Genomic DNA, 21,786 nt, shown 5'->3' with positions numbered 1-21,786 from the left:
CGGGGCTCATATGCGGGTGCATCAGGGAACGTACAGATAGAATCTTACTTGGGCTTTGCCATAATATTTTACAGGGCTTATCATGACATTTTTATGGGCAGAAAAAAAGAGAAAAGATTGTAAATTTAATTAAGTGGATTAGAAATGGATTATAAGACAAGAAATAATCACCAGATCCTTGTCACTCTGAAGGGCTTGGTAGTGGAATGCCTTAGAGCTCTGTCCTCCGTCCTGTCTTGCGTGACATTTTACAGTCACTTGTAGTGAAAAAACATATTTCTCTATGAAACAAGTAATGCTTATCAGATCTGCAGCTGACACAAAACTGTGAGGTGTAGTGAATGTATTTTCTGACAGAAACAGGATCCCCAAACATAAGCTCCTTGAGGAAGGCTTCTGTGGTAACCCGTCCTGTCCAAGTTTGTACTCAGAACCCTTCCTTTCGAGTCCCCGAAGAGCTGCACTTATTCGTCAGTCTCACATTGTCCCTGTCTTGAGAGCGTCTATGTGCAGCTCATGTGTCTCTGTCTTCACAGTTCCTCACACAGCGGGCAGCAGTCGCTGAGTCAATGTTTGCTTCAGTAAAGAACCAGTGATGACAATACACGTTGAGAGGCTGAAACTATCACTCTGAAATTTAATAAGGATAAATATAAAGCTCTGTCCTCAGAGCACCTCCCCCCCCCCCCCCCCCGCAAGATGAAACAAGCACAAGATAGTGGTTTTGTTTGTAGCACACGTGAGAAAGGTGTTTGGACAAGAATAAACTCACCTTGAAATGGTATCCTATCACTGCTTTGCCTTTCTCCTTCCCAGATTCGAAGCTAAGGTGATTTTCATCTGCTTGAATAAAAATACATGGCACCTAAAACCAAGGATGTGAGAGTCCCTGTCTAAACTGATTAGACCGTAGCTGAGGTATTCTGTCAAAGTTCTGAGTGGTACATTTCAAGGAGGAAATCAACACAGGAACTTGTTCAGCGGAGAGCCACCAGGATTAGAAAGGGTCTGAAAATCTTACCATAGTCATTCACTTTTTCATTCATTCAACAAATGGTATATTAAGCGTCTAGTATTTTCCAGGCAGTATACTAGATAGTGAGTGGTGGAGAAAAAAGAAATCTCCATGGGCAATTGGAGGAAATAAAGATACTTGTGGAAATAAACAAAGACTATCCAAATGAGAACAAACGAAGCCTATTTCTTCAAAGCTTGCTGTAGCAAGGGAGTCAGCAACCATCACTTATATTCGGCAGAGACAGGCCAGGTGGGAAAGCTTTACAGTAAACAAGAGACGGCTTCGGGTATGTTCTCATTGGATGGAGGCTGTTACAGGGAAGCCGAGGCAGGATTAGTGGAAGCGGGGCATCCGATGGGATTAGTTTGGGGAGCGTAATTGCTTTCTCCGTTGGTCCTGAGTTGGAAGTGGGGGCAGAAATTAAGGAAGCTGTCAATCATTGACCGAATCCTGACCATTCTAGGACTCTTGCTATAGATGTTGTGGGTAAGAGTCTGTTATGTTCTGGCCATTGGCTGTTCAAATATTCAGTATCTACTATTGAACACTGAGAAAACTTGAAAGAATCTGGAGGTATTGACAACTGCATTTGACATATTGGTAACTGTATTCAAGTACTTGAAGGTCTATCGTGTTGAAAAGGCATTTGTTCTGCATGGTCCCAGTGGATCAAATTAGAACCAGTGGGTGCAAAATCTCTTCAAAATAAGAAAGAACTTTTTAAAACTCATCGCTATCTGGATACAGTGTCAGACAGCAGTTACCTGGTAAAGGAGAAATTCAGACCTAGGCTGTGTGACCTCTTGGCAGTGATATTGTCAAACAGTTCAAGCCTTGGCACGCACCAGAATCCCTTGATAGCTTTGTTAGCGATGCAGAATGGCCTCTGTTGCAGACCTGCTGAATCTGATCTGTGGGGTATCATGCACGATTGTCTTACGAAACATTGCGAAAGACGTGCAAACACTGGATGGGTAGTTGGGCAAGGTGACTTGTAGAAGTGCTTACACCCTGAGTCTAATATCCTAATATTTTCACGGCATTGTCACAACCAGGAAAGAAACCATTCGCTCATTTATTTAACGATATTGATTGAGTAGCTTCTGTTTTGTCACACTCTACTTTCGGCCTATATTTTAGTTCCGTTAGCATGGTGTGTTCCTACATGCCGAGGAGATACTGATGAAAAGAGCTCATTTGTTCATTTTTCAAAAATTTATTGAGCATCTGCTATGTGCTGGAGCACTGTGCTGAGCTCCAGTGAGATGGTGATGAAAAGGACCAATATAATCCTTTTTCTTTCAGAACTTATAATAGCAGGGAAAAACAGAGTATATTTATAGTAAAGGTGATACATGTTGTTATGAAAAGAAAATGGTGTGAAAATGATTCTTTTTGTTCTGCTGTTGTTCCCCACATCATAACTCCAATTAAAATTCGATCAACTTATTTATAGAGAAATTAGTACTTCCTTTCCTCAGGTTTGCTTTAGGTTTTACATAAAAATGGAGAACCTTTGGGCCTTAATCCAGGAATGCTGGAAGACTTCAGAGTGGCACTTTGCACTTAAAAGCTCTCTGATGTCGAAACTGGTGAGTCTGCTGGTGAATGAACCGATCAAAGGGGCATCCTTCGTTCAGGTTGACCGGGCATTTTAGAAAGTGATTCTGGAAATTCTGAGTTCTTTGGGTTCTGATACCTCTTCCTAACCCTATTGTGATGGAGCTAATTTAGGCTATATTTTTCAAGCGAGTTCTTATTCAAAACATCATGTCCTTCGCTGTGTGGTACACGGAAGGGAGCTAAAGATGGGAAGCAGCTGCTTACGATCTAGATCCGGCTCTTCCACTAGTTACTGTGTGACCTTGACCTCTCTGGGCCTGAGGGTTTTCAGAATGCTAAATGATCCTTAATCACGTCTAAAATTCTGATTTGGTGAGAGGAAATGGAGAAGATATCATTTCTTGCCTGCTTTTCCCTCCTGCCTTCCTCCCACCCACACAAATATATTAGAAGCCCCGTCACCACCACTGAATGGATACTGAAATAACTCACTTTCTAATTTGGACATGTGTGTGTTCCTTAGGCTGAAATCTGAGGCTTCAACATCTGCCTGCATATCCAGTCTGCATAACTGGACTTATTCCAGGCCCCTGTGGAATGTGTCAGCTTCTTTGAAGGAGAACCCTGCCCCGGGAGCACCCAGCAATCTGTCCTCACAACTCGCACCTCTATAAATCTAGCTATTACCAAGGGTTTTGTTTCACATATAAATAGACCCTTTGAGACCCACGATATTGGCCCTTATCCAAATAATAGTATCCCCATTATTTAAAGACTTACATTACTCTGCCCACCTGCCTGAACAGATTCCTTCCAAAGGGATACGAGCCAGATCACGCCAAGTTCCCCTCCTGAAGGAGGAGTCCTGTCGCCCAATTAGTACCCTTGAATCAGGTCCTCCGTAGCCTGGGGTTGCTCTTCTATCCCTGACAGGCAGAGTTGAAGTCCCAGTCTGCCCGCCATCAAACTTACTCAAGCTATGACAGACATCGTTACAGGTATATTACAGGGAAGAACATTGAACCATTTTTCATATTTTGAATTTTCCATAGAATCAGCCCACTCTGAAATTGTTATTTTATTTAATTTTTTTGAGCTAACTTCCTTCATTGCCACCTTGTTTCTGACATAATCTGCACATGTGTTTCTATTTTAGGACTTCCTTGTTTAAGTCAAAACTTTTGGCTCTGGGGGACCCATGCACTACCACTACACTAAGGAAAGAATAGAAGCGGTGGCTTTATCAATGTGTTACATTATATTATGACAGCAACTATACTTTAGAAAATGCCATTTAAAAAAAATAATGTATATTTACTGTTTACTCTGAAATTAGCTTTTAGTTTTAGTTTAAAATTTAACCTCTGGCTTTCAGACTTCTTCCTATTTAAGTAATTGAACAATTTGAGGAAATGATGATCACCCTATTCAGAGCAATGGAATCATTTTTCTTGTCCTCATATTTCACTGTTTTAAAATGTGTTTCACTTTTCGACCATTGCCAGAGCTTCTCCTTGTGAGGCCGAACTTCAGGAATTAATGGAACAAATTGACATCATGGTAAGCAACAAAAAATTGGATTGGGAAAGGAAAATGCGGGCTTTGGAGACACGATTAGATCTTCGGGATCAAGAGTTGGCAAATGCACAAACTTGTTTGGATCAGAAAGGCCAAGAGGTACTGAATATATGTGTTAATTGTTAATTCCTCAGACAGTTATAAATAATATTTATTCCATCCGAATATGTGTTTCATTACATACACTTTCTATCAGGCATCAGCGGTAGCCTTTATTGCTGGGAATTCTGTCGTAGCGTGCTAAGCATGTTCTATCGAGTGAGTGACGATCGGAGCATCAGCCCATAAAAATCTGCTGGTGCGGACAAACACAGCGTGCCAATGCCATCTAGCAAAGTAAACGGACATTCAGTGTAGATGTGAATAAATACCGTTTGCAAGCAGAGATGTCAGTGCTTTTGCAGCTGTAGAAACAGAGTCGTTGTCCAAACTGTGTCTTTGAAAATGGCTGAGTTCAAGCACCTCTTCGAATCTACTAGAGAGTATTTCCTGAAAGAAGTGACATGCCAAGACGTGAACACGGGACAAGGGAGGAAAGAGTTTAGGGAAGGGAGTGTGTGTCTATATGTGGGCACCCTCTTTCGAGGAGCGCCTCCAGCCCCTGCAGGTCTGCTTCTAGCACGTAGGTGACTTTCAAATGTATGAGCGCTCTCAGGCCTCCAGAGGAGCTCAGGGAAACCATGTACTTGACCTAATGCGGGCTCTTGTGTCTGTGAATTTTTCTTTTGGGCGAGGCCTAAGAGGAGTATTTGCTTTAATCATATACGGAACCATCAGCAGTCAGCTTGCTCATCAGCCATCTCTCCACATTTGTTGGCCCTCCAATAGAACTTGGCTTTTGACACGGTTAACTGAGTTATTTGGTTATTGGTCTCTGGCTTCCCTTCATAGTGGAGGCAGGTCATGAGACCTGGAACACGCAAGGGGCCATTTTCTTGCTTCCATATCTGTGATGACCCGGGTGTATACAGCCCCGCTTTTTCAGCAGACAAATTCTGCAAGCCAAACCCTTGAGAACTCCTCTCAGACATCATTCTTTTCATTTTAAAATGTTCTTCTAAAAATGTAGCCGTGACTCCGCGGTTCCGTCGCAGCAGAGAGCCCACTGCAGGCAGTGGGGTCCCCGATAAAGCCTGGGCCGGGTCCGCAGAGCCTCTGCTGAGTAATGATGACACAGCCTCCTGAAAAGATAATGCAAAGTAAATTCTAAACCTTAATTTAAAATGTGATGGTGACACGATCTTTTGTCAAACATCCATACTGCCCTGTCCTAATGTGTACCCAGTGGAATAGCGCCAGCAATGTGGGTTTTGTGACTTTAATTATTAATAGCTATTTTAAGAACAGCAGTACAAATATTTATTCTCGTTTGGGGACAGCAGTTTTATTTAAATCATGTTCCTCCTTTGCACATTTTCTGCTTTTGTCAGGCAAAATTTAAGGAAAATCAAAATTAAGTTTTATTCTGGCTGCAGGTGGGGTTACTCAGACAGAAGTTGGACAGTCTGGAGAAATGTAACTTAGCGATGACGCAAAATTATGAAGGACAACTGCAAACCCTAAAAGCTCAAGTAAGGAAACTTATTGTAATTTAATCTCGTTTGATGATTAAACACATTTTGATATATGTTTGCACATATAAAATTCTATCAAATTTATATAAGTTGTATTAATTTTATTAAAATGGATTATTTTTAATACAAGTAAAGTTCTTATATTTTAACAACAGATTATATGTTTGGCCCTGTCTTTCATTGTTTTATTAGATTGTTTCTTTTAATAGACTGTCAGTTCTTTATCCCTTTAACTGTTAGCATAGTGCAAGACTATTACCTTTCTATTTATCAAGTGACTTGTTGATTAATTACATGATAATAATTAGCTACGTGAACAACAATTATAACTTTGCTATTATGAAATAGATAATTGAAAGGACAAAACTGGTAATAACTTTGATACTGGTAGAGCTATTTCATAAACGGTAGGTCTTCCTACCGTACCCAGTGGAATAGCGCCAGCAATGTGGGGTTTTGTGACTTTAATTATTAATAGCTGTTTTAAGAACAGCAGTACAAATATTCTCATTTGGGGACAGCAGTTTTATTTAAATCATGCTCCTCCTTTGCACATTTTCTGCTTTTGTCAGGCAAAATTTAAGGAAAATCAAAATTAAGTTTTATTCTGGCTGCAGGTGGGGTTACTCAGACAGAAGTTGGACAGTCTGGAGAACTGTAACTTAGCGATGACGCAAAATTATGAAGGACAACTGCAGTAGGGATAATGATTTCTTTCTTATTTATTCCTCTACCTCCTCGCTGGGCTGGCACAAATAATACATAGGGCAATCATCATCTGCGCATCTCAGATCTAGCGGATGCTATGTCTTTGCTCAACTTAATAAATGAATTAATGGGAAATACAGTTTGATTATGAACTTTTTGAAGTGCAAAGATTTCATAAGTGATAATACAATTAAATGAGCCTAAAGTAATTAATTCTTTCTTAAGTGCCTTCTTAGGGAGGTCATCAGCCATTAAACTAAGTATAATCTTACAAGACTAGCTAGCTCTTAAATTTAGACATTTTGCCTGCAATTCAAATAGCTGCCACTGGATGGTAGCTCGAATTATGAAACTAAATGGTTTTTCCTAAGACTCGAGGCATTTAACGCTTAAATCAATCAGCCTTGTTTTCTCTGTAATGATAAAGCTCTAAAACGGCAACATATATGTTAAGTCACTATATCCTTCAGTATAAATAGCGACACCACGATCTGGAGTAAGTTTGAAAAAATACAGAAATGGAGATACAAGTGAAGCACCGTCTCAAAATTACATTCAATTAGTTCCGTCCCTGCTCACCAGATCTTTAATCTCTGGGTTTTCTTCATGTCTGTTGTTACAAAGTTGTGAGACTTGTTTACATGTGCTGAGCAGGCACGTAATGTATGAATCCCTGACGTGCGATGCTTTGCAGCTCTATTTCATTACTTGGCTGCTGGCTAACCAACGAATATCCTCACGGCAATTTCACAGAAGTGTGTTCCGTGGAATGCTAATATTGAGAGTTAGGAAATGCTGTTTACTTCTTCTCTGTTCCTGGATGTTCACGGTGCATATTAGCATATTACAGGCTGTGACAAGTCCTGCTTTAAACAAATCCATTTAACCTTTTTAATCCATCATTTTTCAAAATGTATTTGACCATGGAACTCTCTTTATTTTTGAAGCTGAAACCTGCTGAGATGTAGTGCAGTGTCACAGTGTAAACACCGTAAACAGGTGTTGCATAGAATACACTTTGGAAACGCTACATTGTTCTTGAGAGAGCAGCCATCTGCCTCCACTGCCGTTTTCTGCTGCTCTTCTCTTCTCCTGTTAAAAGAAAGGAAGGAAGAGCGTTAGGGAAGGAGAACGGAAGAGAAGGAAAGAGGGAAGGACGGAAAGAGACAGAACTGGTTTGCATAATAGCTTGTAATATGTCATTCTTCTAACCGGAAAATGCTGTCTTGGGGCAAACATGCTTTGGTTGCTGCTAGCTCGCTCTACTGATTCCTTCTTTGAAATTCCTGGTTTATTTACAATTTCATTTTCCTAAAATATCTTAAGGATACACTTTACCACACTCTTCCTTGAATAACTCAACTCCGTCGGAACTTTCTCATAGAAATTGCTTCCTTTTTAAAATGAGAGCATTTTCTTTTCCTTCTAACGATTATGAAACTATGATTAAATTGTGTATATATTTGAGATTTTTCACTTCTGGGAAGATGGGGTAGATGCATTTAGATCCTGCTAATTAAAACTAGAAAGGCTGGACATTATTTCTAAAATGATATATGAAGACTCTGAAAAGTGGAGGGAAGAGACAGGAGAACTAAGACCTTGGTACCCAAGGAACGACATAGTGGTGAGTTCCCTGGGATTTCTTTTTGCCTCTTATATCCCAGTCTGGGTAATGAAGAAGCTGACAACCCAGACACTCCAAAGGGCACAAACAAACAAACAAAAAGAATCCCAAGGAATGCCTGCTTTCTGCGGCCAAAAGACCCAGAAAAAGATAGCCTAGCAAGATTACACACTTTTAGGTAACTGCTCTGCTCCAGCCAAACACTACAGAAAGAGACTTCAGCCCCAATCCTCCCCCCTCCCAGCCTCTCTCTCGCCAGCCTGTAATGAGGTAGTCCATAATCTCCAGCCTGGGTGGTGTTGGAGAAGACTTAAGTGGAGAGCCAGGACTTTCGTGACCACAAAGTGTTATTAACAAGACCCTTCCCAGCCCATGGCGTTCGTGGAGGCCACGTGGAGAGCCTGGACTAGTATGCCCATTTGGTGGTGATGAAGCAATTCCCCTCCTCTCTGAATGGTATCAAGGGAAGTCTAATGAGGAGTCAGGACATTTACCACCTCTCAGTGGTAATGAGGCCACTGGCCCTCACTACACTTTCACTAAAGGACATGTGAGAAGCAGTAACAAGGCATCTATACGCCTCCAGTCAAGGTGGTGTCGGTGAAGACTAGTGGGGATCCTGAACTCCCATTCCTACTCAGCAGTGATAAGGATCGCCTCCCTCAGGTTACCAACTGAGGCCAAGAGCTGAACTCCCACTGCCCCTGGCAGTGATGAAACAGTGTCCCACTTTCCTTGCTAGAATGCTGTCAGAAAAGGATGGCTGAAACACAATCCCTAAAGAAAACCTAGTGTCTCATAGCACAATACCCAAAATGTCCAAGTGTCAATAAAAAATCACTCATCACACCAGGAACCAGGAGGATCTCAACTTGAATGAGAAAAGACAACCAAGAGATGCCAACACTGAGTGAATACAGATGCTAGAATTATCTGACAAGGATTTTAAAGCAGCTGTTATAAAAATGCTTCAGTGAGCAATTACAAACATACCTGAAACAAATGAAGGCTTTAGCAAAGAAATAAAACTATAACCAGTTAGAACAACCAGTTAGAAATTTTATCTCTGGAAAATACAATAACCAAACTAAAAAAATTCAGTGGATGGGCTCAAAAGTAAAATGAAATTAGAAATTTGTGTCATCAGAGTCCCAAAAGGGAGAGGAGAGTGGGACTGAAAAAGTATTCAGAGAAGTAATGGCCGAAAAGCGTCAAAACTTGGTAAAAGATATAAACCTACCAATCCAAGAATCTGGGTGAAATTCACACAAGATAAATACAAAGAAACTGACACCAAGACACATCATAGGCAAAGTTCTAGAAACCAAAAGACACAGAAAAAAATCTTGGAAACAGCAAGAGAGAAATAACACCTTACCTATAGGGAAAAATCGATTCAGATAACAGATTCTCATCAGAAACCAGGAAGGCCAGAGGATATGGAACATTTTTCAGTTGCTGAAAGAACATAAATGTCAACCCAATATTCTATGCCTAGAAAAAATATCGTTAGGATTGAAGGGGAAATCAAGTCCTTCTCAAATGAAGGATAACTAAGAGAATTTGTCACCCGTAAACCTACCTTCAAAGAATGGCTAAAGAAAGTTCCTTTAGCAGAAGGGAAATGACAAAGAAAGAATCTTAAGACATCAGGAAGGAAGAAAAAACAATGCAAAGAGTTTTTTAAGAAGGGTAAATGTAATACTTTACTTCTCTTTGAGTTTTCTAAATCGTTTGACAGCTAAAGCAAAAATTATAACAATAGTCAGTGAGGTTCTTAGTGTATGTTGAGGAAATACGACAAAAATATTATAAATGGGTCAGGACAAAGGGACATAAAAAGCATTTCACTTGAACTAGTAAAGTGTTGATACCAGTAGACCGTAATGAGTTATGTATATATAATGTAATGCCTAGAGCACCAAGTGAGAAAGCTATTCAAATAGATACACGCAAAAACACTATAGATAAGCCAAAATAGAATTCTAAATAATGCTCAAAAAACCCTGAAGAAGACAGAAAAGTTAAAATAGAGAAACCAGAAACTGGAGAACAGAAAACAACAAGAGTAAGGCTTAAGCTCTAATATATCAATAATTACATTAAATGGGAATTGTTTAAATACATCAGGTGAAAGATGGAGATTGACAGAGTAAATTAAGAAAATATGACCTAACAATATGTTCTGTTCCAGAAACTCACTTCAGACATAACTATATAAGTAAGTTGAAATAAAAAGGCAGGAAAAAATACCAAGCAAATATTAATTGAAAGAAGGCAAAAGTGGTGCCAAGATAATTCAGTGGAGAAAGAACAGTCTTTTCAACAAACAGTAAAGGGACAACTGAATATCCGCATGTAAAAGAATTAAGTCAGCCCTAAACCGTAGATAAAAATTAACTCAAAATGGATTAAAGACCTAAATGTAAAAACTTAATCTATAAAACTCTTAGAAAAAAAACCCACAGGAGTAGATGTTCATGACTTTGGATTAGGCAATGGTTTCTTAGGTTTGGCACCAAAAGCACAAGAAAAATCAGATGAATTTAACTTCACCAAAATTGAAAAACCTCTGTGCATCAAAGGATACAAGAGAGTGAAGAGACAACTCACAAAGTGGGAGAAAATATTTACAAATCATATATCTGATAAAAGACTAGTATCCAGAATTTTAAAAATTAACTCATACTAGTCAATAATAAGTAAATGCTCTATGAACTTTAATGACCTAAGTGAACTTTAAAATGGGCAAAGATATGAATAGACATTTTTCCAGAGAAGGTATACAAGTGTCTAATAAGCATATGAAAAAGAATGTTCAACATCAGGAGTCATTAAGGAAATGCAAACAAAATCATGAGATACCCATTCACACGGACCAGAATGGACTATAGCAAGTGTCAGTGAGGATATGGAGAAATTAGAACCCTATACATTCTCAGTAATACTGGGAAATGGTACACTTTGGAAAACAGTTCAGCAGTGCCTCAAAGAGTTAAACTCAGAGTTTCCATATGATCCAGCAATTCCACTCCTAGTTATGTACCCAGGAGAAATAAATATATGTATCCACACGGAAACTTGTACACAAGTGTTCATAGCAGCATTATTTGTAATATACAAAAAGTAGAAAGAACCCAAATGTCCATCAATTGGTGAATGGTTAAATAAAATGTGGCATATCCATGCAACAGAATACTATTCAGCCATGAAAAAAGAAGGCAGTATTCATCCATGCTACAACGTAGATGAACCTTGAAAGTGTTAAGTAAAAGAAGGCAGAAATAAAAGACCACAAATGTCTGATTCCACTAATATGAAATGATTAGAATAGGCAAATCCATAGAGACAGAAGCTAGATTAGTAGTTTCCAGGGACTGGAGGCAGGAGCAAATGTCTAATCATTCTAATATTCTGGGGTTTCTTTTGCAGGTAATGAAAATATCCTGAAATTAGGTAATATGATGGTTGCACAACTTTGTGAATATACTAAAACCAAAGACTTTTATATTTTTAAAGGTGATTTTTATGGGAGGTGAATTATATCTCAATTTTAAAAGTGGTATGAGAAAAAGAAAGCAAGTGTGACATATTAATATCAGAAAAAGTAGACATGACCATTCATAGCTCAATTTGTGGTAGCCAAAAATTGGAAATAACCAAAATGTCCCAATATATGAATGGTCAAGCAAACTGTGGTTCCGTCCATACCATGGAATAATACTGAGCAATAAAAAAGAATGAACTATTGATACACACATGCATCTTCAGGGCATTACGCTGACTGAAAACAAGCCAATCTCAAAATGTCACATACTATTTTATTCCATTTTATAACATTCTTAAATGACAAAATTATAGGGCTAGAAACAAAATAGTTGATTGCCAGGGGTTAGGGGTGGGAGATGAGAAGTATGAGTGTCACTACAAAGGCAGGGAGGTCTTTGTGCTGTTGGAATGGTTCTGTATCTTGATCGTGGTTGTGGTCACACAAATCTACACATGTGATAAGATGGCATAAAGCTATGCACATAGATCCTGCCAATGTTGATTTCCTGGGCTTAATATTATACCATATAACTATATTGTGTAATTATTTCAAAATTCAAAATAAAATCAAAAAACTTTTGTTAAGTAGTTATCTAGAAATTTCTTCACAGATGTTGATGGACCATGCTGCTTTTAATCTATTATTTGAAGGTATAACAAGAAACAGAAAAAATAGTACAGAGTCTAAGTTAAAAGAATTATTGGTAAGAAAACGGTTGTATCAATTTGATACTTAAATTTATTAAACTTACATCAACATGAATAGTTCATGTTGTTTGTATCTTCTAAATTCAGTATTCTGTTTTCTTGTATAAAATATAGACTTGTTATTTTATAGATGGAGTTACTGAAATTAAAATTGTCAACACAAGATGGCACTAAATAAAAGAAAAAAAAACTTGGTTTTTAAAACGTGAGCTTTGCTACATATGGTTAAAACAAAGCTAAACAAAACATTTATCGAGTGAATCATTTAACTGTGCAGTTAATGATGTCCCAAATTTACATGAAAACCGAATGGTGTTCAGCTTCAATAACTTAGTTTTAATAATGGGTCCTGTCATCACTCATCAGAACATTTAAGCATTACCGCATTTTCCAATCATGACTTAAATTCTCAAAGAGGTGCCCAAGGAGAGAACTCTCGTGAATTCAAGTCAGAAGCACCAGGCACAGTGAGCCGTTAGCATTCTCTCTTACTTCCAGTTTTCCAAACTGACGAATAGCTTTGAGAAACTGAGACTACACCAGATGAAACAAAGTAAAGTTCGGCGGAAGGAGTTACCACACCTCAAAGAAGAAATACCCTTTGAACTGAGCAACTTGAACCAGAAATTAGAGGTGAGCCGTATGTACTTTCTTAGTTTCTTTCATGCGTGGTGAGGATTGATTGCTGCTGCTGCTGCGGGCTGGCCGTCTCCGCCGTGCACCGTGGCACGTACGGCTGTGCTAGCAAACACCATTACACATCAGCTTCTCATTCAGTGTATTTTCTTAGTGCACCTTCCCTTTGGGCACTTAGTGAATTAAAACATCACTTTGATTTATGCATCTTTTATACAGATCAGCATTTTTGGAAAGCCAAAAAAAAAAAAAAAAGAGTTCAAAGAAACTGCAGATGTTGAGTGAAATTGAAGGACATCCCTGGGGTCAGTTAAATTGAATATCTAATAAATCTTTTAATGGCTATTTAACTATTAGGTACTTAAATCCCAATGAAGCCTCATAACAGTTTTTGGAACAGGGCTTGGAGTTTCAGGGTTTTTTTCTTAAAGAGGTAGTGCCTCTCCAAGATAGCCACCATATATTACCCAGAGCTTCTGAGATATCCGTCCCTAAAAAGACTTACTATTCACAGATGCACTTATTTTTATCCCCTAACTTCCCAACCTTAGAAAAAACAAACCGGCTATTTTTCGGTGCTCTTGAGCATTCCTGCTAGAGGTCATGTAACAGCAGGTAGATTCCACTACAAATTCCTGTTCTCTATCCTGAGCCCAGTTTCTAGGGCTTCCATTATTGTTTGTTAATTGACCTCAAGTTAGCCCTCTCCAGTTTCTTAATTCTCAAGCCCTAAACCCCAGCATGCCCCCAACCATCACCAGCCTGTGATTTCCCTTTCTTCTCCTTTGCTGACAGATAATGGTTGGCCTCTCCCAGTCACCCAGGTAGATAGCTGAGAATCTTTGATCTGTCCCTTTCTCTTACTCCCCATATTCCAGTTCAGGTTTGCCCCTTTCCCTGGTCTGCCCCTTATCTCCTTGCTCCTATCTAATTGTCGTTGCCCTGTTTGATTTTCATCATTTTACTCTTCAACTCATAGTCATTCTCAAACTTTCCCTCCAAAATATCTTTAAAAGAAGAAAGAAAAATCTAAGATCACAGCCCTAAAGCCAGCCTGTTGCAAGAACTTTGCTGGAAGGCTTGGGTTTTAGCTTTTGAATTCCTGTGAATTTTACATTCTACTGAATAATATATGGTTTTTTAAAAGATACAAAATGACTACTGCTAAGTAAAATTGAGTCTACAGGAAAATGCCCTACGTGTAACCACCTGGCTTTCATAGTGGTGTGATAAGACCGGCTTCAGAAATATCCTGGTCTCACAGAAGATGCCCAAAGATGTGCACTGTAATACATATGCTTTCACCGAAAATGCAGAGATCAAGTCACTGATTAGCCTTTTGACTGACTTCTCATGGGGTTTTATGGGACAACCACAGTCATATAAATTGTACAGACAAAAAAAGAAGTCCTGAAATTAATATTAAGTTCTTTGTGTGAACACTTTTACATTTAGGAAACAAAATATTTACATAAAATAGTTTTCATGAATTTATAGATGAAATTAGTAGCAAAATATGAGCTGGGGCACCTGGGTGGTTCAGTCGATTAAGCGTCTGACTCGATTTCGGCTCAGGTCATGATGTCAGGGTCTTGAGATCGAGCCCCATGTCAGGCTTCATGGTGGGGATGGAGGCTGCTTGAGATTCTCTCTCTCTTCTCTCCCCCTGCCCAACCCTCCCCCACTCATGCTCTCTCTCTCTGTCTCTCAAAAAAAAAAAAAAAAATATATATATATATATATATATATATATATATAACCTGATAGGTTTGTACTTACATAAAAATCTGTAAGCACACTGTATAGATAGTTTAATCTGTATAATTATGGAAACACTTCATGTACCTGTTTTTACTTAGAGCCATCTGAAAAATTAATGCGTAAGAGATGGGCTGTCCCGCTTTTAGTCTGTATCTAAGCATGTTTTTCCTTCGGGACAAATGTTTATTCACTGGTCTAGTAATAGAGAAATGGGAGATAGCATGTTGATGTGGAAGAACATGACAGTTTATAATTTAAAACACTTCCTGACTGACTCATTTATTTGCCTTGTGACCTATAGGCAAGTTGTTAGCCTCACAGAGATTTCATTTTTTCACCAATAAATTGGATTCAAATAACTTATCAGAGACATTGTGGTTATGGGAGAAAAAAATACACATAAGTATATATTTAGATGCACACTGAAGCATTTAGGGGTGAGAATAAATGAGGTCTGGAAGTTGCCTTAAAATAGTCCAACAGGAAAAGGGCAGAGAGGTGGAATAGAGATGGTTAGGTTGATGGTGGTCAAACTGGGTGAAGGGTACATGGGAGTGGTTTTACGTCTCTACTTTTATGTAACTGTGAAATGTTCACACTAAAAAGTTAAGTCGTCTTACAGGTGGAGGTTTGTAGAGTCCCTGACATAGAACCATCACTGAAGGAATGTTAGTTTAGTATTTAATATTTAGTAAAAGGGTTAAAAAACATATGTATAATAATGGACTTCCCCTAGAAACTCTAATCTTAATGATCCTGACCCACTCTCAACCTTGAAAACCCAGAAAAGCTTTTCTAGCCATAGAAAACATACTCTGGAGGTTTAGGCAAGTCTACAGACCCCATGGAACCTGGGGTGGGACACCCCAGTTTCTACAAAAATCCTCATAAAGCTCTCTAGGTTTCTGTATGGTCCCATAATTACTGGATATATTGTGCTGGTTTGAAACCAGTCTTGAAATCAATACATCTCTAAGATCAAGAAAGCCAAGACTGTTATACACACCTGCTGATGTCTGTGACCCATATTTCTAACCTGCTTAGCCTCCTGCTTGACCTCATTTCTACCTGTTGTAGAATTTGTGAAGAATTGAGGTTAATGCCTCTGCATCCTCTTAAAGCATGTCGGGAAATATTTATTTTCAAGATTGAGATGTTGGGTGGGTGTTGCTAAATATTAGTATTATCTGAAAGATATGAGCCGTGTAATTCAACCTTGCCCACGTTGTGACTTCTGACTCCAAAGACTCCCTCCAAAATTAAAAGTAAACAGGAATTTTTAAAATCGGCACTGTACTGATTTGAAATATAAGCAATTTTGTACAAGAGCCTAGTTTTGAAAATTTATCACTATTATTGAAGACTCTGTTTTTGTGTACCTAATTTTAAATTGTTGAATGTCAGAATCAAAGTCAATAACTTTAAATGAGCTGTTTCCATTTATCTTAATAAATGCGGTCTCTTTATCATAAGGTATTATCATATATTTAAAAGGGGCCTATCCATATTTTTCCAACCTTATGACCACCACTCAATTTCAGGTCATCTTTAATTACTGTAAGAGCCTCCCAATTTATAGCCTTCCTTGACTGATTGATTCCCAAAGCCATATCCTTTCCTTGTGTTAAGTTGTGAACATTCATGTTCTACAAATATACTGCTTTGAACAAAAACTTGTAGGGCTGAGTATGTTGTATCAAGTTCATGCCATCACTTCTTCCCCAGGATAGCTCTGGTGGTATGAGTAAATCGGGCCTGAGATGTTGTTCTGTTCCCCAGAATGAGTTGATTTTGGCTTAACCTTGGACAGTAGCTCTGAAAGGTACAAGGGGACAGTCACTAAATCAGTCCAAGCCCCATCCCATGAAAACAAACAAACAAAGCTAAGGATACAGGTTTGATGACAAGAATCAGAAACTGTATCTAGCAATAAATCCAAGATGAGTAATTTAATATTTATTTTGTTTTCCAAATGGGGAAAGAATGGCTGTAGGTATTTAGAATGAAAGGTACAAATGAAAGAAGGCTTATTCATTGTGCTTTTAAGTGAATAATTTTCTTCAATTTATGTTTGTCCCTCCACTTTTTTAAAAGGAATTTAGAGCGAAGTCAAGAGAGTGGGACAAGCAAGAGATACTATATCAGACTCATCTGGTTTCTTTAGATGCTCAACAAAAATTATTATCTGAGAAGTGTAATCAATTTCAGGTACATTACCTAATACTATCCTTTAACTTAGAAAAAAATACAGGTTACCTATTACTATTTTTGTAATCAATCTTATTACAGATTGCAATGCCAATCAAAGGAAAATAGAGTAGATCTAACACCGGGTAAAGTTGCAAGTGCAGGAAAATTTGTAATGGTCAATTTAGTCTACATGTCTCAAAGGATGGTACTTTTAAAAGTGATCATTGTTATTATATCATTAAATAACATATGTTTTTGCATGCCTATGGGCAAGTCGCTTAGAAAGTCTGAGATTGCTTGGTTCCTGACCTCCAGAACTTTACAGCTTAGAGGCAGAGATAACACATGTACATATTTACAGATAATTAATGGCAAGTGGATGGGAAATCCTTTTAATGCTCAGAGGAATAAGGGGAAAAATTGGGGCTGAGATAGTGAGCAAATATCCTGCAGCGGGGGTAGGCCTAGGGCTGGACCTTGAAGAATGGATGTATTTTGAGAATGTATTTTGGGTGGTGGAAGTAACAGGAGCAAAATCGCTGAAGCAAGAAAGCAAAAGGCAAATTCTGGGTATAGAAAAGGGGCCAATTGGCTGCGAGTCCTTGTGGAAGGTGAGGAGGGGTAGGAGATGGTAAGCCTGGTGAACTGAATACGGATTATAATAAGCCTCAAAGTCTTGACCAAGGAATTTGGAATTTTTCTTAAAGCCAGTGAGAAACTATGGTTTTTATTTGGTTTTGTTTCTTTTTTTTTTCATTCTTTACGTTACTTGAATTACATAAATTATATATGTTCTCTGAATTTAACAATACAAAATAATCCAATGTGAAATTAATAACTTCATCTTCTCCATTCTTATCAATTTAATACAAACACTTAATAATAGGTGTTTTTCTTTCCATATTTTTTCTTTTGTTTGTACAAACATGTAAAATATGTATTTGGGGGAAGTTATATATTTTTCCTTTTTAAAATTTTGCTACTCTACTTAATAATTATCCTTCCTCCTGAATACTCTTTCAAGTCATTACTTAGTTCTACATAATATTTAATAGAATTTGGTTTCTAGTACCATATTTATCATAGTATATAGTAGCTATACCGTAATTCTTTCGATCATTTCCTTACCGATGAACTTTCAGGTTGTGTCTAGTTTTTTTGCTATCATAATACTGTAATAAATGTCCTTGTACATACATCTTAAATGCTAGTATTTTTCTTTTGTTAGATTAAAAATCCCACAAATAATTCTTGAGCCAAAGGGTATTGTCTATTCAAATTTTTAAAATAAATACTAGCATATTACTTCCCAAAAGATTATAGTAATTTCCATATGAGCATTCTGTGGGGGTACTCGTACTTTCACCAACATGGAATGTTATCAGTCTTTTGATTTTCCCAACGTGGACTGGGAGCAGAATGGCGTGATTTGTTTTGCGTTCCTCTCACTACTTGTAAGCTTGAGCATCTCTTCATGTCCTTCGTAGTCATTTCCGTTTCCTTTTCTGTGAATTGCCTGTTTATAAATCTTGCCAATTTTTCTTTTGTGTTGTTTCTCTTTTTCTTATGAATGTGTAGAAGTTTTTGTACACTAAGAATAATTAACCCCTGTTATATGTGTTGACAACTCTTTCCTACAATCCAACTGTCTTTGTTTCATTTTGTTCATTTTGTTTATTTTTCATCATGTAGACCTTTTCAACTATTGTGTAATTGTACCCACAATTTTCCTCTTCTGAACATTTTTTCTGGCTTAGTAAGACTTCCCCACTCCAAGCCCCCTCCCCTACTCTACATCTTTGCTCTGAGGTTCTACAAATATATTTTCTCTTTAGCTCGTCGGAAATTTAGGTTTTAGAAAAAAAAACACAAGACTGAATTACCAAGAGCGAAGCTCCATTATAAGCATATTGAAAGATGTTTTTCCCAAGTCTTTTCTCTCATTCTTGAATGTTATTTATGGAAGCGTAAATACGATATTTTGTTTCATCAACACAGTCTTAATTTTTCTCAGAAACAGGCACAAAGTTACCAAACTCAACTCAGCGGTAAAAAACAGTGCATAGAAGACAGCAGCTCGGAAGATCCTCGGTTGACATGTGACCCGGATCACAGTTGCGAAACCAGTGAAAGAGATGAGTTCATTATTGAAAAACTGAAGTCGGCTGTGAGTGAAATAGCGTTAAGCAGGAATAAGTTACAGGATGAAAATCAGAAGCTCCTGCAAGAACTGAAGATGTACCAAAGACAGTGCCAGGTGATTATTTATGTTACAGCTGACACTGCCCACGAGTTGTAGAATTCGTGGCTGAACAGGTATATGGATTAGAAGGCTAATTTTCTATTCCATGTGTAAATTCAGATCCTGTCTCCTCTCAGTAAGTAACTCTCACTTGATGAGTAAATTCGGTAATCCCATAGCTGCTTCACCCAGCAGCGTGGACGTGCGTTCTGCAGCAGTGGAGAATGACGCCTTACGGCACAGAACAGCGCTCACTTACGCACCCCTGTGCCTAACACCATGGCCCTCTGGCCACAGGCCACCCTGTGTCCCCACGATTCTCTCTGACCCTGTGCCTCCTTGACTTGCAGGAATCCTGGGTTGGAGACAATCTAATTACCTCAATGAGAGGCATGGAGGTCACTCCCTGGGATTTATCACTGTTCACTTTACCATAATCTTTTACCAAGTAGCCTGAGTTTGGAGGTTTTTTGTTTGTTTGTTTTTAGGTCATCTCTACATAGGCAGATGCGATTGTTGGTTTTTCTAAGCATTAATTCTCTTTTTAACCCAACAGTCTTGTCTGTCCCTTCCTCTCTCCCTCCCTTCCTTCCTTCCTCCCTCTCTCCCTCTCTTTTCCTTTTCTTTCTTCCTTTCTTCCTTTCTTCCTTTCTTTCCTTGTCTACTTCTGCATCACTTAGAAGGTAATACGGCATCATCAAAATTGGTCATTACCAATTTCTTTACTAAATATATATTTCTTATTCATGGATATTCCAGTTACTTGACACGTTCTATAGTTTTATCCCCCATTTTAGTCTTATCTCCCACCTACAAGCATTCAGCCTTTTTCCACCAACTCAAACATGTCAGCTGGCCCATTCTTAGTCCCACTCTATTCCTTCCTCATGCTAAGATATACTTTGGAGGTCACCGTCGAGCAGACTGCCACTTCTCTAAGATATTTCTCCACTTAAACTCCCAGGGTCATTTTTTAGTCTTGGGCCAACTCCTCATTCCCCCATCTGCCACATTATAAGTGGGATTAGTTCTTTTATTTCTTTCTCTGCCAGCATCAACGCCTCCATGTTCCTCTTTCTCCGTGTCTGTAGAGGGACCGAACACAAGGCTCCCATCTTCTCCTGTTCCATGGCATTTCTAAGAGAAGGACAGCTCCTCCATCCCCCAATCCAGCTTTGTGTGGGGAGGGGAGTGTTATTCTAATACAAATCGGAATATAGATGTAAACAAACAAAGCAAGCTAAACCACAAATCCTAAACACTGAACAAGCCACAAATTGTCTAGAAATAGGGAAGGTACTGATGGTATTTTCTCCAGCTTTGCTATAATATAAATAAGACTAGGGGCGCCTGGGTGGCACAGCGGTTAAGCGTCTGCCTTCGCCTCAGGGCGTGATCCTGGTGTTATGGGATCGAGCCCCACGTCAGGCTCTTCCGCTATGAGCCTGCTTCTTCCTCTCCCACTCCCCCTGCTTGTGTTCCCTCTCTCGCTGGCTGTCTCTATCTCTGTTGAATAAATAAATAAAAAATCTTAAAAAAAAAAAAAAAAAGACTAGCCCTTATTCTTCTACTCGGGAGGTTGTCCGGGTGGCCTCCCGTGTTCAGTGTGCCTGTCAGTTCACCCGGTCCCATCTGAACTGGGTCTGCAGGACCTCTGCTTTGGAGGGTGTTTTCTCTCAGGGGCTTCCTTCTCCAACTCCCTGGGCCTGGGACAATTGGTCATGCCTCTGGCTTTTATTTCAAGACACTCTGCAGCTGTCTTTGTACTGCTGGAGTCTGCACCAGGATCACAACCAATAAGTAAGGACAGTATATTTGTGGGTCGTTCCTGAATATTCTTTGCTGGGCTTTAGGTCATCCGGCACAAACTGAGGAGTCAGTCCTCTTTGTCCCTTTTCGAGGTCTTTTTGTGTCTGGTCCCCAGAAATCTATTTTCTGTTCTGTTCTCTTTAGTTTGCCCTAAACCTGTTTCATGAGTGAGCCCAGTTATGAAGTCTGCTTGCATGCTTCAGTGGGTTCTGCTTCTTTACTCACGCCAGTTCCTCTTAATCTCCCCGAGAGAATTTTGTTTGGACCTCTTACGGCATCCAAGAACATCCTCTTTTATAGGCTGAGGTTCAGCTTTTGGTTCTTCGGCTCACTTGTAAGATAGAAATGGCTATGCTCTTACCCTGTATTCTAGAAAAAGCCTCTGTTCCCCTATCTTGGCAGCATGACTAACTTTCTCTGTAATGCTTTCCTTGAACAACTTCACCTTTCTCATTCTCAGAACTTTATCTTTTATATTTTTCCAGGAAGGAAGTTGGAGAATCTGGTTAAAAGAAAGATTGTTGCAAATAGAGGAAGAATGTACGCTGAGAAACATTAATACATTAACATTCCCAGTTCAGTTTATAATCTCTTCCCTCGCTCCAAGTGAATGCCGTAAACGAATACTTCTCACACTGACATTCCTATTGACAAGAAGAGAGAAAGTGCAACCAGAGTCTGAACGTGTAGCCGGAAGTTAGAGGCCTCGGACCACCTGATGGCCAAGGCCTCCCTGTCCTTTAGCAATATCATTTAATTGATTTACCCTCTTGACCCAAGTTCAACAGGATATGACTCATCCTCCCGCCCAAGATCTCTACAG

At 38.9% G+C, this 21,786-nt stretch overlaps 1 protein-coding gene across 1 annotated transcript in view; it reads left to right on the top strand.

The window, feature by feature from the left end:
* The first annotated feature begins 1,897 nt into the window (after positions 1 to 1,897).
* DEUP1 (deuterosome assembly protein 1) overlaps positions 1,898 to 21,786 on the top strand; it is a 60,580-nt gene continuing 40,691 nt past the window's right edge. Inside the window, exons 1-6 of the mRNA XM_087868018.1 lie at positions 1,898 to 1,992; positions 4,087 to 4,258; positions 5,635 to 5,730; positions 12,824 to 12,958; positions 16,817 to 16,930; positions 18,927 to 19,169. Of these exons, the coding sequence (XP_087724144.1) occupies positions 1,898 to 1,992; positions 4,087 to 4,258; positions 5,635 to 5,730; positions 12,824 to 12,958; positions 16,817 to 16,930; positions 18,927 to 19,169 (855 nt within the window). The remainder of the gene's footprint in view (positions 1,993 to 4,086; positions 4,259 to 5,634; positions 5,731 to 12,823; positions 12,959 to 16,816; positions 16,931 to 18,926; positions 19,170 to 21,786) is intronic.

This window comes from Ursus americanus, chromosome 16 (assembly GCF_024610735.1).
Source record: "Ursus americanus isolate L20-20 chromosome 16, mUrsAme1.1.p, whole genome shotgun sequence".
NCBI lineage: Eukaryota > Metazoa > Chordata > Mammalia > Carnivora > Ursidae > Ursus > Ursus americanus.
The sequence above is the reverse complement of the archived record's forward strand: the minus strand, read 5'-3'. Positions and strand labels throughout refer to the sequence as shown.